General features: G+C 43.1%; 1 protein-coding gene across 11 annotated transcripts in view; it reads right to left on the bottom strand.

The window, feature by feature from the left end:
- Positions 1-23,295, bottom strand: part of SMARCA2 (SWI/SNF related, matrix associated, actin dependent regulator of chromatin, subfamily a, member 2) — a 179,665-nt gene that overhangs the window by 48,813 nt on the left and 107,557 nt on the right. For 10 of the 11 annotated variants that reach the window (XM_015472482.3, XM_005209984.5, XM_059889213.1 and 7 more), the window contains 2 exon segments: positions 21,781-21,858; positions 16,285-16,503 (listed from right to left, as the gene is read on the bottom strand). In XM_015472482.3, the coding sequence (XP_015327968.1) occupies positions 16,285-16,503; positions 21,781-21,858 (297 nt within the window). 11 annotated transcript variants of the gene reach the window in all.

Genomic DNA, 23,295 nt, shown 5'->3' on the forward strand with positions numbered 1-23,295 from the left:
CCCTAGGCTCCTCTGTCCATGGAATTTCCCAGGCAAGAATACTGGATTGAGTTGCCATTTCCTTCTCTAGGAGACCTTCCTGACTCAGGGATCCAAGCTGTGTCTCTTACATTGGCAGGCGGATTCTTTACCACTGAGTCACCAGGGAAGCCTCCCCATGACCATCTATCACGCTCGAAGTGAATTTTTAGTATTTACTCTTTTGGTAACTTTCAAGTGTGCTCTGTGATATTACTAACTATAGTCTGAATATACCATGCTGTATATTCTATCGCCACAACTTAGTTATTTTATAACTGGAAGTTTGTATCTCTTGATCCCCTCACCCATTTCTGCCCACTCCCTAACCGTCCTCTTCTCTGACAATCATCACTGTATTCTCTATGATTTTGGTTTTGTTTGTTCATTTGCTTTGTTTCTAAATTCCACATAAACATGAAATCATATAGTATGTCTTTCTCTGACTTATTTCACTCAGTGTAAGCCCCTCAAGGTCTATCCATGTTACTTAAAATGGCAACACTTCTGTTTTCTTTGAGGTGAATATGATTCCACTGCATATATATACCACATTTCCTTTATCCATTCACCCATTGATGGACACTTAGGTTGTTCCTATATCTTGTCTATTGTAAGTAACACTGCAGTAAACATGGGGGTGCATATATCTTTTCAAGATAGTGATTCTGTTTCCTTTGGATAAATACCCAGAAGTGGAATTGCTGGATCATATCATAGTTTTATCTTAAATTTCTTGAGGAACCTCCACACTGTTTTCCATAGTGGTTGTACCAGTTAAGATTCCCACCAGCAGGAAGATCTCCTCTTTTCCAAATTCTCACCAACACTCGTTAGTTCCTGTCTTTTTGAGAACTGCCATTCTAAGAAGTAGAACTGACCTTGTGGTTTTGATTTGCAGTTGCTTTATGTGGAGTCATGCTGTTGTCTGTTGGACACCTGCATATCCTTTTTTGTACAAATGCCTATTTAGATGGCTCAATTGGATGCTGACCCTTGATGGATATATAATTTGCAAATATTCTCTCCGATTCAGTAGGCTGTCTTTTCATTCTCTTGACGGTTTCCTTTGCTGTGCAGAAACTTCTTACTTTGTTTATTTTTGTTTTTGTTGCCTTTTCTTTTGGAGTCAGATACAAAATTTGTCACCAATGTGACAAATAGCTTACTGCCTATGCTTTTTTTTTTTTCTAGGAGTTTTAATGCTTCAGATCTTACATTTAAGTCCTTGATCCATTTGGAGTTAATTTTTGTGTATAGTGAAAAATAATGGTCTCATCTTATTCTTTTGCTGTCCAGTCATCCCAATACCATTTACTGAAGAGAACTTTCTTCCCCCCTTGTATATTCTTGTACTGCTGTCATAAATTGATTGGCTATCTACACGCGGCTCAGATAGTAAAGCATCCGCCTGCAATGTGGGAGACCTGGGTTCGATCTCTGGGTTGGGAAGATCCCCCGGAGGAGGGCATGGCAACCCACGCCTGTACTCTTGCCTGGAGAATCCCCACGGACAGAGGAGCCTGGTGGGCTACAGTCCATGTCGCAGAGTCAGACACGACTGAGCAACTAAGCACAGCACAGGACATGGGCTTATTTCTGGGTTCTTTATTCTGTTTCACTGATCTATTGTACTGATTTTACACCAACAAAAATAACATTTTTATTACTATAGCTTTGTGATATAGTTCAAAATTGGGGAGCGTGATGCCTCCAGATTTGCTCTTCTTTCTCAGGATAACTTTAGCTATTCAGGACTTTTGTGGTTCTATAAAAATTTCAGTATTGTTGTATTTCTGAAAAATGTCTTTGGAATTGATAAGGATTGCACTGAATCTGTCTACTGCTTTGAGTAATATGGACATTTGGCATTATTAATTCTTCCAATCCAAATAGATTTCCATTTCTTGTGTCTTCTTCAGTGTATTTCATCAGTGACATAGTTTTCAGAATATAGGTCTTTCACCTCTTTGGTTAAATTTATTCCTAGGTATTTTATTATTTTTGATACAATTGTAAAGGGGATAGTCCTCTTTCTGATAATTTGTTGTCAGTGCATAGAAATGCACTTAATTTTTGTATGCTATTGATTTGACTGAATAAACCTGTCACCTTACTGAATTCATTCATTACTGAGTTCTAACAGTTTTCTTTGTGAAACTGAAAAGCCACAGTTGAAAGTGAGGGGAAACAGGTTGTGAAACCTGAAATGGAGAAATAAAAGCCCTGTTTATGAGAAGAAGCAAAAATTGCTACTCCAGTGTGGGGAGGCATGCCCCCACATGTGTCTTAATGGCTCTAAAAACAAAAAGTCCTTTAGCAGTGGGTGCCCAGGAAAACAGGGTGTTCTTCAGACTGATTGGAAGGACATGCAAATACAGCTGACAACAGGCTGGGGCCTGATGGGCATCATGGGTTGGGATTTACTGAAACTGTGGAGAGCCAACCCTCATAACAGGTTAAAAATACATCTGAACGCAACGGCACCACAGTAATCCCTGTCTGTGATTTTACTTGGCTCCTTTTCCAACCTGGGTATGTGAAGGTCAACAAGATTACAGGTGACTCTATTTTCTTACCCCCTTCCATATTTCTCCTTATGCTTTTATGATGGAGAGAATCCCTCCAAATAAATTTTATTTTAAACATTGCGTGCATGCATGCTATGTCACATCTGACTTTGTGCGACCCTATGGACTATGGCCCATCAGGCTCCCCTGTCCATGGGATTCTCCAGCGAAGAATACTGGAGTGGCTGCTTTTTCCTTCTCTGGGGGATCTTCATGACCCAGGGATTGAACCCACGTCTCTTACATCTCTTGCATTAGCAGGAGCATTCTTTACCACCAGCACCACTTGTGAAGCCCTATTTTAACTGTTACTTTTCTTAAAAAAATATCTAGCTCTGGGTGCTGACTACAGAAATGCAAAAGACACAATTTATAAAACTACTAATAAATAGTCATTCATTAGATTTGTGTAACATAATAAAATAAAACCCCTACACTGGGTTTCTTAATTCTTTTGCAAAACAAATGTTCATGCCAGGGATTCCCCTGGAATGTTGACACTGTAGTCTGTTAGACGCCACGATATCCTTCCCAGACCTTCCAATAATATCCCATGACATTAGTGCATTTTTTTAAATTAAAGTAAATGCAAACAGATTTGGTCTTGATAATTTGGCAAGGAGACTTGATATGTTTCAATGAACAAAATAAATCCATGCAGCAGCTGTTACGTACTCCGCTTAGTAGAAGGGATTTAAAAAATGATGAGGTGGGCTATTTCTTTTTGATGACAGTGTGCTAGAAAAGTCTTTGGTCTTGGTCTATATGGAGGTGCTGAAGCCCCCAACTCCCTGAGTAGAGAAAGTAGCTCCCTTTGGCAGGTAAGTGTTCCCTTCTGGCTCCACCATGCTAGTGTCCTGGCCATCATATATATATTATATCAGCACCCAGGACTCAGCTCAGCTCTCCAACAGTTACTAACACCCAGGCAGTCCTGGACACTGATCATGCACTGAGTCCACTAACACGCCTCGTCAGCCTGCACTTCTGAGAGAAAGCCTGGCTAAGAACAAGGAGAAGAATCCCTCACCCCTGACCCCTCTGAGTTTTAGTTCCTGAGGGTTAAGTCTCAGTTGGAGCCAGACCCACACAGTCCATTCTAGGGCTGCCAAAGACAAAAATTGAGGAAGGAGGCAAGCAGGTGAGATGGGCCAGGCTCTTATCCTCACCCCCATCCCTCACTTCGTGACTCCAATGTGCAGATAAGGAAACAGGCCAGGGAGGTGAGGTGACTTATCTAAGATGTCACACAACAAAACAACAACACATCTGGAACCGGAGCCCCAACATCCTGATGCCTCAGGCTTGTCATCCCACTAAAATAGGAGAGGCAAGCTGGGCAAGAAGAACAGAACCACTGGAAGCCGTGATAAAGCTGAAGTTTTGAGGATATCATTTTAAATGTGTGTGTGTGTGTGTGTGTGTGTGTACACGCTCAGTTTCTCAGTTGTGTCCGACTCTTTGCAACCCTATGAACTGCCTGCTAGGCTCCTCTGTCCATGGGACTTTTCAGGCAAGAATACTGGAGTGGGTTGCCATTTCCTTTTCCAGGGCATCTTCCCAATCTAGGGATCAAATCCATTTCTCTTGCACCTCCTGCAAGTGGCAGGTGGATTCTTCACCACTGCACCACCTGGGAAGCCCATCATTTAAAATAATCTTTGGAAAATGTTCTATATTCAAGGTCCAAGGGAAAAATATTTTTAAAAAACAGCATTGTGCATTAGGAATATACTTTTTACGATGGACTATGAGCACAGTGACCTTAAATATTAGATTTCAGTAGGAGCGGCAAAACAAGAATCAAGCTTTGTCTGCAGGAAAGTTTCACGGTCCCGTCAACAATTTCTCATGATTGTGACAATTCAACACTCTTTAACAGAAAGTAAGAAAGGCATCCATCTAAAAGGTACATGGCCTTATGCTTAAGATCACCATTTTCCATTGGACACTCTCTTGTACAAAAATAGAAATGAAAATCCAATTAATTTAGTACTTTCTATTTTGTCTTTTCAAAAGACAAAATAGAAAGTTTTGTCTAATCTAACGCAGGTTAGAAAGGTTTGTCTAATCTAACGCAGGTTAGATTAGATATGTCAATTTGGTTTTTGCTTAAAAAGAAATAAGGGCTTACGCTAGAAGACAGCTGTTGTAAAATCTATAAGAATTTCCAAGGAATAGCTGGATTGAAGCGATGGTTGTACTTTTATGCATATTTAAATACTCTTCATCAATGTGTTCTGAAATTAGAACAGAGCCTTTAAAATCTTGAAAAGCTCAAGAGCACTTATGTCAAAAGCACGTATCTTTAGAATTTTTTAAGAAATCTTTACATGAAGACACAGACCATGCACTTAATGGGAAAGAATGTCAGTTATTTCTACATTGATCCATATTTGTAAATAACACAGGATTCTACTGCCTTAACCAAAAAAACATGAAGTGTAAGCAAATACCCTCTCTGAGCCCTCATCTCTGGCTGGTACATTCACTTATTTACCAATATCTATGGAGAAGGCAATGGCACCCCACTCCAGTACTCTTGCCTGGAAAAATCCCATGGACGGAGGAGCCTGGTAGGCTGCAATCCATGAGGTCGCTAGGAGTCGGACACGACTGAGCGACTTCACTTTCAGTTTTCACTTTCATGCAAAGGAGAAGGAAATGGCAACCCACTCCAGTGTTCTTGCCTGGAGAATCCCAGGGACGGGGAGCCTAGTGGGCTGCCATCTATGGGGTCACACAGAGTCGGACATGACTGAAGCGACTTAGCATAGCATAGCATGGAGTGCTTACTGTGCACAAGGCATTGCCCTACTGCTGGGATACGGCTGTGGACTAGACAGGCGAGGACCCTGGCTTTCCTGGAGCTTGTACCAGTGGAAGAAGCCAATGACATAACCTTTAGACGGTGGCAAGGGCTGCAAAGAAGATTAACGCAGGTTATGCGACAGCTGCTGGCAGGGCCTGGCTCTTTAAGCTGGGGCAGTCGGGGAGGGTCTGTCTGGAAAGAGAGCACGAGGGCAAGGAGCTGGCCACATGGTAGTTAGGGAAGGAGCCGGCCACATGGTAGTTAGGGAAGGAGCCTTGCTGGAAGTGTCCAGGAAGACAAGCCAGTGTGGCGGCCACCCAGAGAACAAGAGAAGAAGATGACATTCTAGGGCCAGGCAGAGGCCGGATGGCCATGGCCTTGGAAACCATGTTAAAGTGCCTGGATTCAATTATATACGCAGTGGGAGGCTGCTGGAGGGGTGATGTGGGGAGCGGGGCTGGGGGTAGGGGGTGGTCACAGCTGCAATCTGCTTTGGGAAGTGCCCTCCGACTTCTCTGAGGAGCCACCTGAACTGTCCTGAACAAAGAGGAAAGCTATTCTCTAAAACACCGGCAATCTGCAAGTGTCACATGCTTCCTTCAGCTCATGATGTTGGCCTCTAACGCTACAAGATCCAATCCTTCTTCCTTTTGTCAAAGTGGATGGGGGATGCACTGTGTTGTATTTTTCCTCCACTGGAGGCCAAGCAGGGTGGGGAGACCCTTGAGGAGCACAGGGGTGGCTGTTGGGGAGGCTTGGGTCTCCCAGAAGCACCCAAGAGATGAACGCTGTTGCCAACCATGTCTGGAGGTCACACCATGTGCCAAAGAGCAGCTGCCCTTCCATCCTCCAGAGTCTGAGGATGGGGGGAAGGGGAGAAATCATAAATAATGCCCCCAGAGATGTGACACTGAAAGTCTAGGGTGAAGGAGGATGGATATTTCTTAAACTCTACTGATTTCCTCAACAGTTAAAAGCCCTACAAGTCAGAACATCTCACAATCTGTTCTAATCTCTATTAATTCCCATCTGTGTACACTTGGAGACCTGCTCTTGACAAGCTCTTTAAGGTGGCTAAGTGTGCAATATTATCTCTAATAGCATCTCTCAAGTCTGGCTCTTAATTGCTCTAATAAGGCGGGCCAGCACGGTGAGGAACACTAGCTCAACAATTAACACTACTTTCCCCATGCTTGCACCGTGTGGAGCTCAACCTGCTCACCGTTCAATAAATGGGCGTTGAATGGAATGTGCTTTTTAACAGCCTCCCCCAATGGACCCACTGATCAGAAAGCAGGGGATGCTCATTACTAAAAGCACAGTAAAAAGGAAAAGGAAAGCAGCTTCATGTGATTTCCGAGGTTGTCTTTAGGTAGGTGGAGGGGACCCAGCACAGCAAAGAGAATCCAGCTCCACCCAGATCAAGAAACCAAGGTGACACACTGAGCTGGCAGCAGGGCTGGAATGCACAGACCAGCTTCCTGACTGCCAGCCCCCAGCCCTTCCTGCAGCCACGGAGGGTTAAGTAGAAAACCAGAGTCCAGAGAGTTTATAGCTGCATGAGTACAGGTTGGCTGGCTTGAGGTGAGTAAGCCTGTGCGCATGCTCCATAACATACTCAGTAAGGAATCGTGTTGCCCTCCTTAATTCCATTAATGGTAAGGACGGGGGCCTCTTCACTCCTTTTACCTTTCTTCTGTAGGATTCAAGACACACAACAGAACTATTTTATTTCTTCTTTTCCTACCATCTAGGTATTCTCTGAAATAATTTAATACTTTTTCCTTAATAGCTAATTTTTTTTTTTTTTGGTAATCATTAAATGCCAGGTTCTATGGTACACATATGCAAACTTCAGAAAATTATATGAAGGAGCTATGATTTTCCCATTTCTATAACAAAGCTACAGGAAGGTTACACTAGGCACCCCAGGTCACAGAGCAAAATAGGTGGAGCTGGGATTTAAAAAAGCCTGGTTCATCAGATTCCAAGGTTTAGTCTCTTAACCATGATCCTATATGCCCTTGAGAGGCAGCGATCAAAGATACAGTTGCGTCAGTAAAGTTCCCTGCTCTATCTCTAACTTCCTAAAACAGCTGTGCCCTCCCCAGCTCTCACTGGGAGAATGAAGTCATTTCACAGTGTATACCTGTCCCAAAACATTACATGGTACACCTTAAGGATATACATCTTTTGTCAAAAATAAACATATTTTTAAAAAAGATTTATTGTCGTAGCTTTATGGATTTAAAAAACAAAAACAAAAAAGAATGGGACAAGAACCAAATCTTGATTCAGAAGAGCAGCCATATTTCTAAAACATCTATCTCTAAGCATTATCTCTAAGATAATGTGAACTGATGTGGGCTCCTTAGTATCGGTATGCCAGGTCCAATTCCCATGGTTACTTTCAATGTCTGCGTTAGATTTCAGAGCTAAACCTGTATATCAAAAGGTTAAAACTTGAGACTAGAATTTCCAGGCATCACAGTTTTAAGAACCAATTGAAACAAGTCTCTGTCACTTCTCAGCCTTTAGTATTTAGTATTTTAGATGATCCTCTGAGGACACTTTCTTCCATTAAACCAACCCTATTGAGTTTTGACCAAAGGGTACATATCAGATCCAATCGCTGTGAAAACAATCTAGCCCATTGATTTAAGAATAAAATAAAAAGTACATAAATTTATCAAAATTCATTTACTACGATCACATGTTTCCCCCAGACAATTCACAACTCTGATCACCATTAGTTAGTTCAGTACTTCCTCCTCAAGTGCTGAAGGACCTTGAATTTGGCAAAACCCAAATCCATTTGCTAGGGTCTTAGCTCTCCCTTGTGTATAAAAACGGAAATGCAGCTTGCTAGCCATTTTGCCCCAGTAAACTGACGATCCAATTTGAAAAGCTAAAAAATGCCACTTGGGAAAAGAAAAAGAAAATACAATTTTATGTCTTTTAAACAAAAAGCAAGGGAAGGTGATACAAAGTTACAAAACAAGAGAGGGGGGAAAAATACTAAAGGTATTACGCACATCATACTGTAGACGCTGCTGAGGCTGAAGCTCCAATACTTTGGCCACCTGATGTGAAGTCGACTGGAAAAGACCCAGGTGCTAGGAAAGACTGAAGGCAGGAGGAGAAGGGGACGACAGAGGATACGGTGGTTGGATGGCATCACCGATTCAATGGACATGAGTTTGAGCAAACTCTAGGAGACAGTGAAGGACAGGGAAGCCTGTCGTACTGCAGTCCATGGAGTCGCAAAGAGTCAGACACAACTTGGCAACTGAGCAACAACAGCAATACCTTAGATGAAGGACCCTCCCAAACCTTGCCAGTATAGAATAAAGTCTTTGGGGAGAAAAGGACGTCTTACAGAATCTCTGATGTTCTCAGCTGTGATTATACCTAGGAGACCCCAGCTCCTAATTTCAGGCTGTATCACATCATACTTAATCCAGCCCAAACAGAGGAGACATTATTCTGTTTCAAAGATTTCCTGAGAGAGAGGAAAAATTCTCTTCATATAAACCAGGAAATATTTTTTATTATTTCTCATTATATCTTTCAACAAAGTTTCAAATATCTTATTTAAAATCCCAACTTCTTTAAACTTTCTCAGTACTTTTTCCAGATCTTCGTGGCTAACTCTCGGTGGATTTCTCTGCCTTTTTCCCACGGAGGGTTTGGCAGAGGCTGCTTATAACGGAAAGCTGACTAACAGACCTCCTCCTTACTTGCACCCTGGTATAGCACAGCCTTTCAAGGCAGACAGGGAAACTCCACTAGGAGGTGTCACATTTTACTTCACTGATCTCCTCTACTATTTTATGGTTCAGGAGTCTCTTACTCTGTTATCTCCACTGCGCACTGTGGGAAGGGGAGACCCCACCAAAAATTCCTTTGGTGGTCAGTCCCTGGTGGCTCAGCGGTAAAGAATCCACCTGCCAATGCTGGAGACACAGGTTCAACCCCTGGGTTAGGAAGATCCCCTGAAGTAGGAAATGGCAACCCTCTCTAGTATTTTTGTCTGGGAAATCCCATGGACAGAAGGAGCCTGGAGAGCTACAGCTCGTGGGTTTGCAAAACAGTCGGACAGGACTTAGCACCTAAACACACATACAGACCTAACTATCGAGATGTCACTCTGGCACCAAAATTGTGGGAAACTCAAGCTCTTCTCTGGTGACAGACTGGTTGAGGGGAAAAAGATGTTCTGTGCTGCCTTTCCTTAAGGTCTGGAAATCCTAGGGCTTCTAAAACTAGCTGTCTCTCTTGGGAGACTGAAAGATCCGAGAATGTGAGTCTTAGCCCCATTATTTAGATAACATGGTCTGGGGCCCGACAGTGCAGGGCACTGTAGGAACAGAGCTCATATCATCACCAGGAGCTTACAAAACCAAAAGAAACATCCTTACACTCATATGTAAGGACCGCACCATAAGAAGAGACCCCACCAAGTAAGGAACCTTTTCAAATGACAGTTTCGAGGCATCAGATCCACTGTGAAACAAAAGCAGACTCCAAAGTTCCTTCCCTCTGTCAGGCTGGCAATGAAATATTATACAGAGCACATCATTTAGACTGCATTCCAATTATCCTCAAGTGCTGCAGGGCACAAATCACTCACTCGGCAATTAAATAAATTCTGGGATGTCACTAAATGTTTAGGAAGGGAAGGATTCTGAAGTTGGCAGAAGGACCAAAGGAACAGGAAGAATAGGAAAGCCAGGCATTCCATCATTCACCCTCCGCCCACTGTTAAGCTTTACAGACACCCCAGTTTTATGGGGCTCCCGCCTCAGTCATGATTATGATACTAGGAACAGCACAGCCCGTGCATGTTAGAAACACCTGGCCCAACGGGCTCATCCGACGTCTGCCAATTTAGGTCTATGAATGCCTGCCCTCAAAGATGTTTTTCCAAGAAATTATCAACATGAGCCAATTATTGGTTATGTGGAAACACACACACACAATACAGTTGAGCACTGTTACCACTGTGGGTACTCCATGGGAAAGCTATAAAATGGTAATTGACATAATACTTTTAAAACCACATTAATATTCTCTTCCATACTTTCTCAAGGGATCATTCCTTGTTCAGGGGAGCCACCTATTGCCTTGAGTAGGATTAGGGCAAAGTTAATATGCAAAGACAAAAAAAGACAAAACACCACCACTGACTTCCACAACAGGACTTGTGGTCCTACCAGCAGACAGCAGTCTAAACCAGGCTGTTGGAGAGGAGTTTCCTCAATTCTGAAGGCTCTTTGCAATTAGGAGGGGAGACTGCTGAACAGGGATCCCCAGAACCGCTCTAGAAGCCACAGTGAAGAGCACCACGGCCAGGCCATGTGTGTATGGGAAGTTGCAATGTGACAGGAAGGCGGGATAGGGAGCCTTTTGCCCAGGAGGAAAAGGGGGTTAAGAGGAAGAGAGGTAAGACATGAGCCCTGAGGACTTTGTTACCTGTAGTATAAGCCGCTGCGCCAGCTCCCTCCATAGGGAGGAGATTCCAATGATGACTCTGCACACGGAAGCTCTGTGGAGCTTGCTGGTTGGTGTGTACACTGCTGTGCCAGGAGGGGTGCCGTCTGGTTCCATGGGGTGAGGGCAGGGAAGCTGGGTACCCTCCCTGAGACCATCCTGTGTGCTACTTCATTTGGTTGGCCCTCCCAATTTGTATCCTTCATAACAAAGCTGTAACCACCAGAGGTACTTTCTGGATCCACTATAGCAAATTACTGAACCCGAGAGAGTCATGAGAACCCCCTGAATTTAGAGTCAGTCGGTCAGTAGTGCAGGTGGCCCAGGGATCCCCGCAGTGCGGCTGGCCACCAAAGTAAGCCCGGTCTTACTGGGGACTAAGCCCTTTAACTTGTGGGGTCTAAGTCCAGGTAGTTCAATACACCTAGCTAGGGCAATACACCTAGCTAGGGCTGAATGGAATATTCACTCTTCAGGCCCCAAACCTGGTATATTTTGCGGGGGCAGTGCAGGGAACAAGAGGAATGAGGCAGCAAAGATGCCCAGAGGTAGATTTACTATGAAGACCATGGAGTGTGGACTTTAGGATTCTCACTTTACCAGCACCTCCCAAGGCTCCAGGAAGGTCCCTCACAGTGCATTCATATAGTCAGATACTTTGACAGATATTGCAAAAGTAAGGCATTTTTGTATCACTTGTTTTAAAGAGCTTCCTGACTCACCCAACTATCAAATTCTAGAAGCTTCAGGCTTGACAACTCCCTGGTGGTGAGACTGTGATTTTTTTTTTTTTTTTTACAAAATGGGGCTGGACTCTCCTGGATGCTCCAGCACACTGGGAAGAAAGCAACTAAGAGCTTTCAGATTCCCAACTAGAGCGCAAAAGAGCTGAGAGCACTAAGAGACCAGAGAAGCGGAGCGTCTTCATGAGATTTCAGGAAAGCTGACCAATGGAGACTGGGTAGGACCCCAGACTTTAACAGCACATGTCATCACAGACACCAGAAGATGGGACTGGCTGCATGTCACGACCTCCAGCGACAGGACAGACTGGGAGTCCTGTGCTGAGCCCAGCAGAGACGCACAGGACAGGGCACCTGCCCCAGCGTCATGATAAAACCCCAGCATCTACCTTTATCCAGATGCCATCTTGGGAAGGAAGATGGCCAGGAACCCCTACAAGGGGAGAAAAACATCCCACGGGAGGCATGGATGTTGACCTGACTATCCCCAAAAGACGAAGTTCACTTGAGACTGCCTAACACCAAAGAAATTAAGGTTTCCTCAATGGAGACAGAAATTTCAAAACAACTTTAAAAACCTTAAAAAAAAAAAAAAAAGTCAAATTGAGCTTTGTTTGAAATTGTGATCCTCTTCACTTAAAATAACATGAACACAGAAAAATTTTTTAAATCTTCCAACTCAACAGATTGTCTAAAGGACACTGTGGGAATTTTTAGCATACTATGATTATAAAATAAAATTTGTTTGTGATGAAACCATAATAAAATTTTCAAAGAAAATGGCCGTAGCACTTCAATTCAACCTAAGTGTTCTGAGGCAGACACTGCAATCTTGTCACCAAAATCCTACCTTCCTGGGCTCACAGCCAGACCACAGTTCTCAGCCGCCCTTATAGCTAACGTGGTCCCAGGATGGCGTTCTACCTAATGGGATGTGAGCGGAAGTCACGGAGGCCTATTCACTTAGAGTCCTTAGAACTCAGCACATACTACTCTCTGTGGTGTTCCCCGATTCTGGCTCAAGGGGATGGAGATGCTGAGGCTTGACAGAGTCCCTCCAGCCTCGATCCCTGAACAGCCCAGGGTGGAACGGTTGCTTCTACCAACCAGAAACACCCACCTTCAATTTTTACCTGAGAAATACAATTCTACTTACTCTTTTGGACAGGCCCCTGAATAGGGCAGGTTTAGGTCCATCTACTGCCGAGGTGAACACTACCTGGGGCAATGTTCTCACACATCAATCCTGGGCTATTTCATGTGGCAACCAATGAAATCAATGGGCCTTACTATTTGCACACGGAAGTCCAACCAAGATGCAGCATGTTAATCAATCGGGAAGGCAGGTATGTCAACAATGACCAAGAAAACTAGCAAGTTGTGTTCGATCTGTTACAGAAGAATAGGCCAAGAAAAGTGAGAGTATGAGGAGAAATGTGATTAGTGTTTACTCTTGAAGGGATCAAAGGTGTGGTGGCAATTAAGCTGGGCCCTGGAGGATGAGGGAAGTGCCAAAGAAAGAGGAATGTAGGGAAGTTCATTCTAACGGCATTTGAGTCCTCAAACGTTTCATCCAGTGGGAGCTGATGCTAAAAACAGAAAAAATATTGTTCTGTTCACCCCCAGGGAATAGGATCAGGACCAGCGAGCAGCAGCTATAAGGAAAGAGGATTCTGTTCAAAGGGAAGAAGAACTAACAGTTGGGGCTGACCACTGGAAGGGCTGTGCAGACAAAAGGCAGAGTGTCTCCTCTATGGATGGTCAGCCTCTTGGCACAGGTGCCGTGGAGGATGTGATTTAAGTGTAGGACAGGGAGCTGTTCCACTGAGCTGTCTTCCAACTCAGGGACTCTATGTATCTCCGATGCCTCTGCCAAGCCGGCTTTGCACAACATTTCCAGGAGGGAGAATTATTTTAGCCCTGTTACAGCATTTCTTATAGAACAGTCTTTGCCAAGTTCCCTTTCAAGGCTGCGTTGCTTAGGTTCACCCAGTGTGTTCAATCATCAGCCAGTGGAGAACATCTCTGCACATTAGGCCCACGAGAGCCCCTTGCATAAAATTTTATTATCAAGAAAGAGCTTAATAAGCTGATATTAAACAGGATGGCCGCTGGTGAACAAGTAAACAAACGATGGACGGTAAGCATTTGTTTGAACGCCGAGGCCATGCAGCATCCCGCGTTAATCCCACGGCCTGGTCAATGGCAAGTTATCAACTCACGCTGAATATGGAGACACAGTTTCCAAGAGATGGGATTACAAAAAGGCATATTACAATAAAGCTGCCCTGAGAACAGTTTTATCCTTCTTGGGTGACTTGGTATCTTGCGAGGCACCTTAAGGTGAAAATTATGAACATCAATTTCATAGCATAGTTTTGTAAAACAAACTAGTTTTCCATTTTTAGACATACATGTTCCTTTCATTCAGTTCAGTTCAGTCACTCAGTCGTGTCCGACTCTTTGCGACCCTGTGAATCGCAGCACGCCAGGCCTCCCTGTCCATCACCAACTCCCAGAGTTCACCCAGACTCACATCCATCGAGTCAGTGATGCCATCCAGCCATCTCATCCTCTGTTGTCCCCTTCTCCTCCTGCCCCCAATCCCTCCCAGCATCACAGTCTTTTCCAATGAGTCAACTCTTCGCATGAGGTGGCCAAAGTATTGGAGTTTCAGCTTTAGCATCATTCCTTCCAAAGAAATCCCAGGGCTGATCTCCTTCAGAATGGACCGGTTGGCAAAAGAATGTGAACCGAGTGAAGAAACACTAGACCAAAAAAAAAAGGAAGTCTACAAGATACACAATACTACCCTAACATGACTGGTAAATTAGTAACTTTCCACTTTCTTCTTATAAGTTTATCACTTCATCTTCAGAAGCGTTCATGGAGTTTCTACCGTGTGGCAGCACAGCGCTCATCGCGAGTGGTATAAACTGAAGAAGAGAAAAAATGAGGTATTCTAACCTTGAAAACTTTCTAGGATTCATAACACTATTTACTTGAAGAGCATTTTCCATTGATTATTCAAAAAAGGATACATTCAGCTACCTTCTTGCCCAATAAACAAGATTATTTTGCTTGTAGTGTCTGGAAATTATACATTTATAAGACAGACTTTAAAATGCTGGCCTAGGTTCTTGTCTCATTTCCTATAATAATATCCAGGTAGTTAATTTATTGCTCACATAAAAGAGAATGGGAAAAGAATTTCCCCTAGCTCAGAAATGAGTATTAAGCAAAAACTCTTCCCATTAGCGAATGGATCTTAATTATGCAACTACAACCTCACAACAGTGAAACAAAAGAAACTCACAAAACCATACTCTGAGGCCACTGGAATGCCTGGATGTGACAGTAAAATCACCACACAAAAGTTACATTTCACATGTCACAGTTCACCCATAGAGATAAGCCATGCTTTCCTTGTCCCTTTCTTCTCAGGATACCACAGACGTCAATCTTTTCAAAATTCAGATCATTCTCTCTCATCATACGACAGCCTGAGTAAATCACCTCTCAAGTGGGGCCGAGACCTGTCTGCCTGTGTTATCCAATCTCAAAACTCTTCCTCCGTGGCCCTCCCACCCACCTACCTACTTACAGCCTGGGTCCTAAAATCCACGTTTTACAAAGCTTGGGAACCGCATTCCCTTCTGATAAAATGAACAACTCACAAAAACAGCTTCTATTTTGTTTGGTTTTCACCCAACCATGCTTACTATTTCCAGCACGCATTTACCGGCCCTGCCTGGAATGCACATCCCAGCCTGTTCTGTCTGCCTTGGTTCTAAGTCTGTGCCCAAAAACGAAAGTGCGGCTAAACCTTCAAAGGGAACAGTCATGCTCACCTGGGCATTCACACACGTGGCTCCTAGGAGCAGTTGGATATTTCTGTGCTCAAACAGTCTGAGATCACAGACCTCAGTCAAAACGAGGAATCGACATTTTCCAAAGCAGGGAAACAAAAAACAATCCAAACTATAGAATACCATTTCCAAGTGTCAGTGACCCAAGTCCCAGGCCCAGGCTGCATCTGCAAGGGACGGATCAGATCAAGCCAACACCAAGCTCCCAAATGCATCAGCATTCACTGATTCTGTTGTTTCTAGCCAGCTGTGCAACCTTGCAGAGTCACCTAACCTCTCTGGACCTCAGCAAAACCAAGAGTACAAAGGCACCTTCCAGCGCTAATGTTATGTGCGTCTAGGAAGCCGCCGTGTAGTCAGAAGAGGCTGCTGTCCTGAGTTCTCTCAGCAAGACCTGCAAAGGTGAAACTCCGATCAAAGAACATAAAATGAGGGGGAACAACGAAAAAGACTTCAAAAGCCCACTTCCACATTTTGATTCTAACTCCAAGTGAGGCATGACCAGGCAATCACAAGTCATAAAACATTAGCGGGTCTCATAGCTCTCATAATCCTATGTTTCCAGTGACCAAGTCTGCTCTCGCAAAACAACTCCTCATTATCTTCCAATGAATTGCAGAATGACTCCGCTGCAAGAGCAAAATGACTTTTCTGTGTTCAAGAGCCCCTTCTCTTCATAGGGGCAACCAGTCCACCTCAAACGGGTCCAGCCACAGGCCTCTGATTTCACCGAGCCAACAACGCCCCACAGAGCAGGAAGTCGAGAAAGTCACACCTACCCTCAGCCACTGCTTCTCCGTGAGGGCATCGCTGTAGTCCACGTCCCGCCGCTGGCGAGACCCCCTCCCAAAGATCTTCTCCTCCTCCTCTTCACACGTCAGCCGTTCCACCTCGGCGTCATCTTTAATAATCCACGAGGGCAGCTCGTCTTCCTCCATCAGGCGGGGCTTGCGTTTCGGGTTCCGGGCATCCTCTCTCCGCCGGTCCATGTCCATGCGCTGGAAGGATGAACAGAAGTCTCACCAAAAGGCAAGGGGATTCTGTACAGTGTAGACTTAGCAACAGGTAAGTCTCTTTGCAAGTCACCTCCTATGGCTGCAGGGCCCCTTCGGCATCCCCCACGGAGCTTCTGTGCTCTGACTTGTTCTAGCTCATCCCTAAGGCCAAAATCTCTTCCCTTCCCCTGTACCCATCTTTGAAATTTACTTAAGTACTTAAAAAAATACTCCTTAAAAAATTCCTTTTCTTAGTTTATGTGGGTGCAAAAGCTCCCCCTTAAGTAACACTGAGAAAATTCAAATTGGGGGTGTATTTTAAAAATATAACAGCAGAAATTGATATAATATTATTATAAATCAACTATTTCAATTTTTTTAAAAAATGAGTTAAAAATATGAGCCCTGGTGATACAACTCATTGCTGCACTGGTGTAAAAGTATTCTTCAGGAATATAAAATAGAAAGTTCATTAAGAAAATTTCCTGTACCTCAACAGGGCTCATGCTTTTAATCAGACAACCAGGAAGAGTTAGTCATCAAGTGTCACTATAAAATAGCCACCCTCAGTTGGACTTGGACATGTGAGCACATAACTGGTTTATTAGTCAGTCAGTCGTGAATGTCTTCAATTTTCAGTGTACCCTGGGCTCTGGCAGAGGAATGTCCCTCAGTTCTTCAAGTTTCAAAAAGCTTAGCTCTTATGAAAATATTATGCCACAGAGTGACAGATGTCAAAGGAAATCTCATCTCAACTGATGTAAGTGAAGTGGCTTCCTTTCAACAGTCTTCAAAATGCCTATATCCCCAGGTCCTATTTTCCTTTTTAAAAATCCAGTGCACTAGTAAATAAAGTGCCATGTATTTGCCTTTAACCTGTAACTAAAGAATGTGATGGTTAAAAAAAGCAAAACCTCCACTGAATTGCTGTATACATTCGTTATATGTGTCTATCACTGGCGAGACCATTTCTACAACAAACAGACCATTAACCATTAAATGATTTACCTTTTCCCTCTTCCTTCAGCTCTACTGTACTGAAATGAGAATTCAATATTAATTGTTTCTTAAGTGCTAAAACTGGTAACAGGATATAAAAGAAATTTCTGTTCAAGTCCAAACGGGATCTCTAGAATCTATTTAAAGTTCAGAGTTCCTTAAACTAGGCTTCAGCATTTTTGGAAATCATTAACTTCCCAAGATGGGCTGGGCTTGGAGCATGGCGGAGTCCCATCGGTAGATAAATGTGGCCGTCCTGTTCTGTCATCTGCTATAGTTAGCTGGAGAGGTTGCTCTTAATCCTGCCTCCTAATGCTCTGGTATCAGAAATGGGATCCAACAAACCTTTGGAATCAGCACACAGAGGATGCTTAGTTAACAGTGCAATCTAAACAGGGGCCTGAGGTCATTTCCTAATAGTTATTAGATAGTATTCAAGAAAAATCATTTTTTGTTAAGGCACTGTACGGAGACAGCAAAACATCACCACTTCAGTTTTTGGTTATATGATTAGCATTTCCCATACCAATGACTTATGCCACGCTGCTGCTGCTGAATCACTTCAGTCGTGTCCGACTCTGTGCGATCCCATAGACGGCAGCCCACCAGGTTCCCCTGTCCCTGGGATTCTCCAGGCAAGAACACTGGAGTGGGTTGCCATTTCCTTCTCCAGTGCATGAAAGTGAAAAGTGAAAGTTAAGTCGCTCAGTCGTGTCCGACCCTCAGCGACCCCATGGACTGCAGCCTACCAGGCTCCTCCATCCATGGGATTTTCCAGGCAAGAGTACTGGAGTGGGGTGCCATTGCCTTCTCCGTTATGCCATGCATTAGTCCACAAATGAGAAAATAATTCTCTTCTAATATAAAAGAAAATAAATTGCACTGCTTTTTTTTTCTTGTAGAAAGAATGCAAAAAAATTTTTTGATGAAATTTTTAATAAGATTAAAGTTCTTATGACTGTAACTCTTCCCAAAGATTTCTACTTACAGAAGACAAGTACAAAATATGAAGTTCATATGCAAGTAAGATTAATTTATCATTTAGCTATTACATGAATATGTTTTGTCTTAACACCCAATAACCTTATGCTAATGTGTATGATTATTTTTAAGGGGAAATAATAATGCCTCTGTAGGGAACAGAGCAGCTTAAAAGCTTTCTAAAGCTTTTAAAATGTTAGTATGTAGGCACAACGTTTCAGACATGAATCTTGGCCTGTCAAAAATCTCTTTTAGTTAAAATTCATAGGTAATCAGTATAAGAGATAACTTTCTGAAGTCAGTTTTGGAACGAGACAACAAGAAAAAATATTCAAAATAAAGGTTTTATTTTAAAGAGATTATCTGCATAAAGTATATTATTTAACTACAGTGCCTAGGATACAAAAATCAAGTAATATGTCTGTTTTACTATATGGTCTTCCCTGGTGGCTCAGACAGTAAAGAATCCGCCTGCAATGAGGGAGACCTGGATTTGATCCCTGAATTGGGAAGATCCCCTGGAGGAGGGCATAGCAACACACTCCAGTATTCTTGCCTGGAGAATCCCCATGGACAGAGGAGCCTGGCAGAGCTAACTTAAAAAAAAAAACAGTGGATTAAGAGTTTAAAATTTTGAATTCCAAATCTAGCTCACATTCCATTCTTGTTTCTCACTGCAGTTTTTAATCTGAACTGGCAAGGATTCAATTTGATTTCCTGCCCCCTGGTGGAGGTGCTAATGAATAGTGAATTGGCCAAAGGCAGCAGGCTGATTAAAAGACTTTAAAAAACCAACACAAGGCAAACCAAACCAAACCAAAGCAAACCAAAAATCTGTATTATCCAAAAATGAGAAGTCAACCTTTAAGAAACCAGCACATGTTGACAAAATGAAAATGCCCACAGAAAAGCCTTCCATAGCCAGCTTCACCTGTTCCCAGTTAAAAGAAGGCTGAGCCTTGGCCAGACATCCAATCTTTTTTCTTTTTTCCGAGGCTTTCAATTTTTACAAATACCCAGCCAGAAAGGCAGAAAAGAGAAGTACTCCTTTTCCCTTATCTCCCGGCTGCTGATGGAAACCTCCATCTCTGGGCCTAATCTGATTTGAATAATGGCAGATAGCTTATCCTTTCCAAGGGCCTCAAGAGTGTCTGAGGCTATAGCGGTACTGAATTATTGCCAATCAGTGATCAGCCAAGGAAGCTGAAGGCCTCTTGCCTCGGTGTTCCCCAGTCATCTACATTTTAATAAGCTCCTCAAGGAGAGAAAGGATTAGTCTATTTCCTAAGTGTATCTCTAATCTCCCCAAACAGAGAATAATCTACAAAGGTGGTGATCGGCAGTCTGAGTTAAGAAATTTAGGTTTTATGAACACCCTGTGTTGACCATGCTGGTAAAGTCTTCTTTCTGTCATTTTTCTTCAAAGTGGCCTTACTATGGGTAGGATCGTTCATTTTATAGGGCAGGGGGAGAGTGAGCATCCCAGGGTAGGAGCTAGTCCTGTGGCTACCTAAAAATTTCCTGAGAAAGAATTAACTGTCCTTTATCTTGAATCATGGTGTGTGAGCACAATCATTGTTCCCAAGACAAAAGTCACAAAAATAACGTAAGCTTTCACACAGCTGGGACTCCCTTCTCAGACTGTCTAGGCTGAAGAGGTGGAAATTGCAAACTCTGTGGGTCATATTTGGCCCAGGGTCATATTTTACTTGGCTTGAAGTGTTAAAGTATAATAAAAAAAATCTAATTTAGTTGCAAACATCTTGCAATCCAGAGAGTGAATACAAAAACCTCACTTTTTAGTTTCTCTTGAAAAGCTGGAATTTCTGACTACATGGGACGTTCAGCTCTGTCTCCCTGAGACAAAACAACTCCCTTTGTTCACCCTTCACCACCATCCACTCACCCCTGTCCACATGCTTCCCTCATGCCCCTCTGTCTGAGACCTGGGGGCTTCAAATCTGGGGGCTTTGATTGGGGGTTCCCCAGCATTTATTCGCTCACTCCACAGACAGGCTAAATGTTAGGAAGATCAAAAGATTAAACACATTGAGCGGAGCCTTTTTAGGTCCTGACCTATGCTGACATCCTCATGAGGCCTGAAATTTTGCAAATATTTATTAAGCATCTATTATGTGCCAGTAACTGGTCTGAGCACTGGGGATACAGAGGTAAATAAGATAGCTATAGTTAATGCCTTAAGAATACAATCAAATATGATGTCTGAGGGCCTCACTCACTAGCCAAGAGCCTTGCTTCCTTCCCTACTGACCTTGTGGCAGACATACATCAAATTCAGGTTTTGGCAAGATTACAGATGATTATGTATCCTGGAAAGTCAATGTTGAAACATCATGGACATTAAATTTTCAAATGTCAAGGTTCTTTGCATCTGCGTTATACCAGTGAAAGGAAACCAATTTAGATCTTTAAGGGAAAGCTATACCTTGATGCAGACCTAGAAGGTTGCTTCCCAGAACCTGCCTGCCAATACAGGAGATGAGAGACATGGGTTTGATCCTGGGGTCAGGCAGATCCCCTGGAGGAGGGCACGGCAACCCACTCCAGTATTCTTTTTTTTTTTTTTTTTCCACTCCAGTATTCTTGCCTGGAGAATCCATGGACAGAGGAGCCTGGTGGGCTAAGGTCCACAGGGTCGCAAAGAGTCGGATATGACTGAACCAATTTAGCATGCACACCTTGAATCTTACCTAGAAGGTTGCTTAGGGAGGCTCTCTTCAACAGGAAGAAAAGGAAGGAGGTCATCTCAGTTCCTGTCCTCCTACTGTCCCCCTGCCCCCTCCAGGGAACATATTTGTTTGGAGCCCTAAGGAGACAGCTAGGGAATAGCTGTGAACTCTGCCTGGAGGAGCAGGGCAGGTTCCCTGAAGGATGCCTCCCAGCATTAGAAATGAGCTGGAAGCGGGGGTGTGTCTGTGGTAAGCTGGGGACCACACTGCCTGTCCTGAGGGTTCAGCTGCTACTCAGCCCTAGCCAAATGCTTCCATCAGAGGTGGGCCTGGTATTACGGCCCATGCTCATTTTCAAGGGAAGCCAGAAATCAGGATTCTTTTTTGTGTTGGCAACAGACTTCAAATTTTTAAAAAACACAGCATGGGCCAAACAAAATATGTCTGCAGGCTAAATCCAGCTAGTTTGCAGCCTCTGAACTGAAGGAAAAGGCTCAGGCTTTACAAATGAAATTTGGCCAGGGCACACAGGCCCCAGACATCGTGCATTTAACAGAAGGCAGTGGGGAGGGAATGAGGCATTTGTTTCCATGCTTTTCTGTAACATTACCATAAAAAGATCAAATTCCTCCTCTCGTCGAGCAATCATTTGGTTCAGAGTCTCGTCGTCGGGCACTTCATCTTCTTCCTGGGATTAAGAACAGAACAGAAGAGAATGAGTTAGCAGGCTTCCAGGAGAGAGGTTGGACAACTGGGGTGAGGTACCAATGACTAAGGTGAATCTCCAGAGGTGATTCTCCAGACCAATGGGACCCCATTTCAAGCCAGAAAGAAAACAGAAGGGTCACTTGCCATAAGTATTTTGCAAGCAATTCAAAGCATCTTTCCAGAGCAAAAACTGTTTAGGCAGGAAACAGTACACTCTAAGAAATACCAGTTCTTTTGACGGTGGGAGGGGGTGTACCTTGATTCCCTTAATTTAATTTTATTTTTTTGGCCATACAGCACAGGATGCGGGATCTTAGTTCCCTGACCAGGGATCAAACCCATGCTCCCTGCATTTGGAGTATGGAGTTTTAACCACTGGCCCACCAGGGAAGTCCCTTGATTTCCTTACTTTTAAAACAGGTTACTTACTGTCTCCCTGCCTCAACGACCTCATCTGTAAAATGGGCATGACATTTACTCCACAGAGTAGATGTAGGATTTAAATAAGGAAATCCCCATGAGAATGGGTCTAGCATTAATTCTTTTAATTCCATTAACCTTATGCGTGATATAAATGCTTATCTTCAAAGCTTTATGAAGAACACGAGTATGTGAAACTTAGTGATAAGACACAAAGCAAGACCACAAAAATCACATGGATATATGTGTCAAATACATAGCCTTTAAAATATGTTTAATCAATGTATTTCAGTGGGCACTATTATGCAACTGTTACAGCTGTGGTTGTGACAACTCAAAAGGTATCAATAACAAGCCCCCCACAAAACTCTTCTTAATGAAAATAATTTAAATGAGGTAGAGAAAGCAATTAACCAAGGCCTCACATTTTCATTTTATAATATGTTAGACCAAGGCACATTACATATCTGAAAATTCCTCAGAAACCAACAGTTCTAAAAGTTTTTAGAAATGTTATTCTATAAATTTCACACTTAAAAGATTCCAGAGGTTGGGTAGATACTACAAAGCTTACAATCCAAAATGCTTTTTATTATATGCTGAGTGAGCTTGTTAAAAATCAAATGGGGAATTTCAGTGTATTAGCAGAGGGAAGAAAGGGAAGCCCAGAACTTCAAACATCCAGTTTCCCAAGTCATATTGATACATTCAAAATGAGGCAACTTGTTCCAGAAAGAGTATGAGTGTCCTAGCAGCTTAAAGGAGATGCCTCTGTCCCAAGACAATGCCTGGTGCACTGTGTCAGAAATGAATGCAGGTCAGTAACGTAAAAACTGATGACTCAAGATAAAATTACTTGTGAAAAACTTATGCTAGTTCATCTCTTGATGGAAGGCAATTTGTCTAAATACAGTATTATATTTCATCTGACAAAGAAATAGACTAGTTAGAGTGGGCTGTGACTGCAAGATACAAAGAATTTGGTTAGTATATCCTC

This window comes from Bos taurus, chromosome 8 (assembly GCF_002263795.3).
Source record: "Bos taurus isolate L1 Dominette 01449 registration number 42190680 breed Hereford chromosome 8, ARS-UCD2.0, whole genome shotgun sequence".
NCBI classification, from domain to species: Eukaryota; Metazoa; Chordata; class Mammalia; order Artiodactyla; family Bovidae; genus Bos; species Bos taurus.